The sequence below is a fragment of the Fulmarus glacialis genome, unplaced genomic scaffold, assembly GCF_000690835.1.
Source record: "Fulmarus glacialis isolate BGI_N327 unplaced genomic scaffold, ASM69083v1 scaffold10723, whole genome shotgun sequence".
Classification (NCBI taxonomy): domain Eukaryota; kingdom Metazoa; phylum Chordata; class Aves; order Procellariiformes; family Procellariidae; genus Fulmarus; species Fulmarus glacialis.
In genome coordinates, this window is record NW_009202294.1 from 15,221 (window position 1) to 19,625 (window position 4,405).

At 39.7% G+C, this 4,405-nt stretch overlaps 1 protein-coding gene across 1 annotated transcript in view; it reads left to right on the top strand.

Annotated features, from left to right (window-relative positions):
- Positions 1–3,361: 3,361 nt before the first annotated feature.
- Positions 3,362–4,405, top strand: part of LOC104074192 (ras-related protein Rab-10-like) — a gene marked incomplete at its 5' end in the record, with an annotated part of 11,916 nt that continues 10,872 nt past the window's right edge. Inside the window, one exon of the mRNA XM_009574242.1 lies at positions 3,362–3,422. Within this exon, the coding sequence (XP_009572537.1) occupies positions 3,362–3,422 (61 nt within the window). The remainder of the gene's footprint in view (positions 3,423–4,405) is intronic.

A 4,405-nucleotide genomic window follows, 5' to 3' on the forward strand; every position in this document is an offset into this window, starting at 1 on the left:
ATGCCCGTTACCCTCTTAAACTCTTTCCTGAACTTAATGTTACTGGAAATTTCCCATACCTGTAATCTCTTCTCTCTGAAGCCTTTGTGTTTCTGCTGGCACAATGTCACTGGCGACTTCTTTGGAAAGACCTAGAACTGAATGGGCATTATAGCAATGCAGAAGTCTAGTTTTTCCAGTCTGTTGAAACTACTTTGAAAGTATTTAGAGGCAAATAGTCGTTGCTATTTATAACAATCTTTCTGTTACGAAGGCTGAACTAGTATTATATTGTAATTGGAGTGGAAGCTGAGTATAACGTGGGATTAGAGATTTATTTTATCCCCAAATACTAGAGTTAGCTAAATCCCTTTCAGTGCAGAGAAGAGTTAATTTCCTTGGCTGGGTTAATAGCTTACTTTTATTTTAACGCATAAAAAGTGGCTGTCAAACATCCTGCTTTATCTGGGCAGAACCTAAAAGTGTCACTCTCTAAAATACTTTTATTTATGATCTTTTGGCAAATGCTGTGTTCATTTGTTTGATAGCATTGCTGTGGAGCACTACATCATAGCAAACAACTTGGTTAAATGCTACAAAATGTGGGGATCATTAAGTGTATTTGGGGCAGTTTTGTATGTTGGCTATTAATCATTTAATGGGTTTATTTTTCAAACCACATACATATGATACTAGCTATATTGATTCATAAATTTAACTTAACATGAGTGACGAAGTACTGCTTTGGCTAATTGGAAAAAAATGGAACACTGACTTGAAACAGAGGTCTGAAGGACCCAAGCCGATGTCTTAGAATTAGTGGACAACCTCGACCTTTAGTCCCTGTACTGCTTTAAATCCTTCGAAATGGGAAATTTTGCCCCCTTACACTCTGGTTCATATTTATGAAATACTTGGTAACTATAAGAGGCTCCGTGAGGAGCTGCATTTGGTATTCATTTAAGGGTTATTCTACATTTTCCTTTTGGCTGCATATATGGTAGGTGTCCATCTAGCAAGTGCCGTCCCTGTTCCTCCCCCTGCACAACACAGGCCTGTGGGGAGGGAGGTTCTCCTCCCCCCCACCGTCTAAAATTGTGTAGTCTTTCCCTGACAGGCTCTGGTATCCTGATTTTTGTGTAAAAAGATTTACTAATTTAGTATTTCAATGTTAAAATGAAGTTGTGTGTGCAGTACATACAGCTAAAAGGAGTTGGACTTGGTGGAGTTTAAAGCAGACTTCCCATGTTGACTTCTTACATAATAGTGTGTTTCATAAATTCTGTTTAATCTTACTTGGTATAAAATGACCTTGTAGATTTAGGAGGGAAGTTTGTGATTGCAGCTGCTGCCTTTTAAAAAGTCTAAATATAAACAGATTTTTGGGAAGCATGAAAAACTTATCAGCAGTGTTTCTCTGATTTGAATTGAAAGTCGGAACTCTGGCATCTAATTACTGTCGGAGGATTTTGAGAAGATGGCTTGTAGTGTTCCTGCTCCACTGGGTATAGTCTGTGCTAATAATTCTTGTAGGCAATTTTGGGAAGAGAAGGTGGAGATGAGACATGGTCCTCAAGCCTCTTCTGCTATGGAGGAGCTGGTGGGGGCATCCTCATCCTGGCTTCTCTTGCATGGCATCCGTTTTGGTCTGAGCCTGTCTCTTCTGGGGAAGAGTGATTCGTTTGTACACATTGCACAAATGAGGTTTCACCAAGGTCTTAAACAATGGTGCTCAATATTTCCCTGCCTCAGATGGAAATTTCTCAGCAGGTGCCTGCAAGATCGTATTTGACTATTCTAGGGTTGCCTCTCCATTGGATTATAGCTACTCCGTGACAGTAAAATGGCAATCTCTCAGCCTTCGGTCTGTCATATTTTTCATGTGAAAACAGCTGCTGGTTCACGGAAGAAATTCTTAGGTAACAGGCATGTAATGTTGCATTTTGTACTGCTGAAACCCACCCCTTGTTTTTATTCTATCTTCAAGATTATCAGTTTCTTATTTTAATTGTCCTTTGTGCAGCGCCTTTCACTTTTGTGAGCAGTAGACTTCGGATAGGACAATTTATTACACCAGAACTAATAATTAAAATGTTGAATACTGGTTTCAGTATTGGTCTCGGCCAAGGATCTGTCTTCAGTTTGTTAGTTTCTTCTTTCCTAGGTCTTCTCAGGACAGCTCTCCTTCATCTCCTCTTCAGTCAGTCCTTGCAAATCCCGTAGTTAACCGACTTGCTTGCAATACCATTTCAGCTTTGCCACAAATTAATGTGAATTATTTTGTATTAGTTGGTATTAACAGCAAAAACCTTACTCGTGCTCTGTCAAGATGGTCTCTGCTTACTCTGAGTTTTGAGAGTCCTGGTTACGCGCTTCTGTCAAGTTGTGACTTTGCTTGTACCACGTCAGAGGCTGGAGCAGGGATGGACCTGGACGAAGAGACGTGGCGGTTGGGTGCCAACTTACGCTGGTGACTGGCCTTTTATTGCTGGTTGAAAGCTTCGTGTTGCTTAAACCCTTCTGCTTACATTATTGAAGCTTCAGGTTGACTGTCTATAAACCATGCATGCGTGCTTTTAGCTCAAGAGACAATTTAGGGCTTCTGCTCCTTGTTTCAATGGTGTAAAAAGCAAGACGGCTGCTTTTAATAGTTTAGTAGTCTGAAGTCTTGTCACGTGCTCTGGTGTAGGCTCTCGCACTGGCCGCGTTGAGTTATGGTAAGTGGGTAATAAGCATTAAGATTTCTGTAGTTAATGTTACTCTTACAGATAGATAACTTGAACAAGATTAATGGAAAGGATAATCTTGGGGGGGGGAAGGCAGTTTTTTTGAGAGGTTTCTGAAATGGTGGTATCACAAGGATTAGGTATAAGTGTAAAAAAAAAAAAAAATTCACCACAATATTTCACGTAATTTTTCAACATATTAAAAATACTGTGGTTTAGTCATTTTGGGGGAAAGAATCTTTTTTAAAAAAAAAAAAAAAAACAACCAAGAAGAAAGCTTGCTGTTTTGTTTAGGATATTTAAATTTATACCCAAACTCCCAAATTTTTGGAAGTCCTCCAGAAAAATTGCAAAAACCTGGTATTTTTCGTTCTTAAAAATAAGAAAGAAACTAAAACACTGTTAGAAGCCAGATCATCTTAACAATGTTAGCTGAAGGTGTCCCTTGAGCGATTGTAGACCCTTGGAGGCCCTGTTTGCCTTGGTAGCCGTGCTCCTCTTGCATTCCAGTTCACTTGGACATCCTTGGTTTACCTGACGATTCAGTAAAAGAAGAAAAAAAGCTGCTGTTCTGTCTGCAGCAATTCTGAGTTGATGTGGAATTGCTTTTTTTGTGAATAAATCTAATTACTTATTTATGTGTTTGTTTATCTTAGGGATAGACTTCAAGATTAAAACTGTTGAATTACAAGGAAAGAAGATCAAGCTACAGATATGGTGAGTAATACACCCAAGAAGCTATGGGGTGGCATCCTTCTGGATGGCTTCTTTCAGAAGCAGGTTTTTGTGAGAGAGTTTACTCTTTCCAAGATTACATTCAGGCATCTAATTTTGTAACTGTGTTTTGTATTTTCAGTAGTGGTAAAGCTCCACATGTATTCCCCTAAACTATGTTTAAGAGATGGGTGAGAGATCTGTGTGTTGTGTTTATAACCACTGTTACTGACTGCTCCCTTGGACAGGCTGTTGGCAAATCTCCTGTTTGGGAGGACAGGATCCTCGCAGTCTGTGATTTAGTGGGAAGTGTTTTAAAACTGGAATTTTTAAATTAGGAGTTGCCTCGAATCTATGACTATAAATTGACTGGTAGCCTTGCCTTGTGTCAGCAAGAAAGTGTTATCCACGTCTGCATTTATTTTATATTTTCCCGTGGTAAACGGCGGAGAATTTCTCAGCTGGCTGAAAGCATGGCTGCTGGAGGGTCTAACATGAGGCAAAACATAAACTGTTTTCCTTTATGCATGTCTACTTGGAGATTTTTCTTCTGTTTTAATAGCCCTGTAACAAGTTAGGTCAGGAAAGCTAATGGCTTCTCCTAGCCTGTACGTTTGTTTAGACTCCCTCCTCAGCCACGTACACATATTGCTGGTGCATTCTTGAGCTTTACTGAGAGTTTAGAACCTGAATTTGCTTAGAACTTGATTTTACCTATTTTGTCCCCACTAATAAAAATCTTCTACGGCTTGATAATGTTGATGTTTGTAGATGCAGATGGATGAGTTCCAGTTAGAAGGAAGCACTGGTCTTCCTCTGTCTGAGGAAAACTGGCTAAATGATTATCCTTCCTAATGAGCGTATTCTGAATCTTTCTTGTTACCATTGCTCCGAGCGCCTGCTTTGTCTCAGTTGTTTCTCACATCCCAGTCCTGCAAGCGGAAGTTGGCCAACTTAGTTATTTTGTTTTGTGCCCTGCAAGGGAA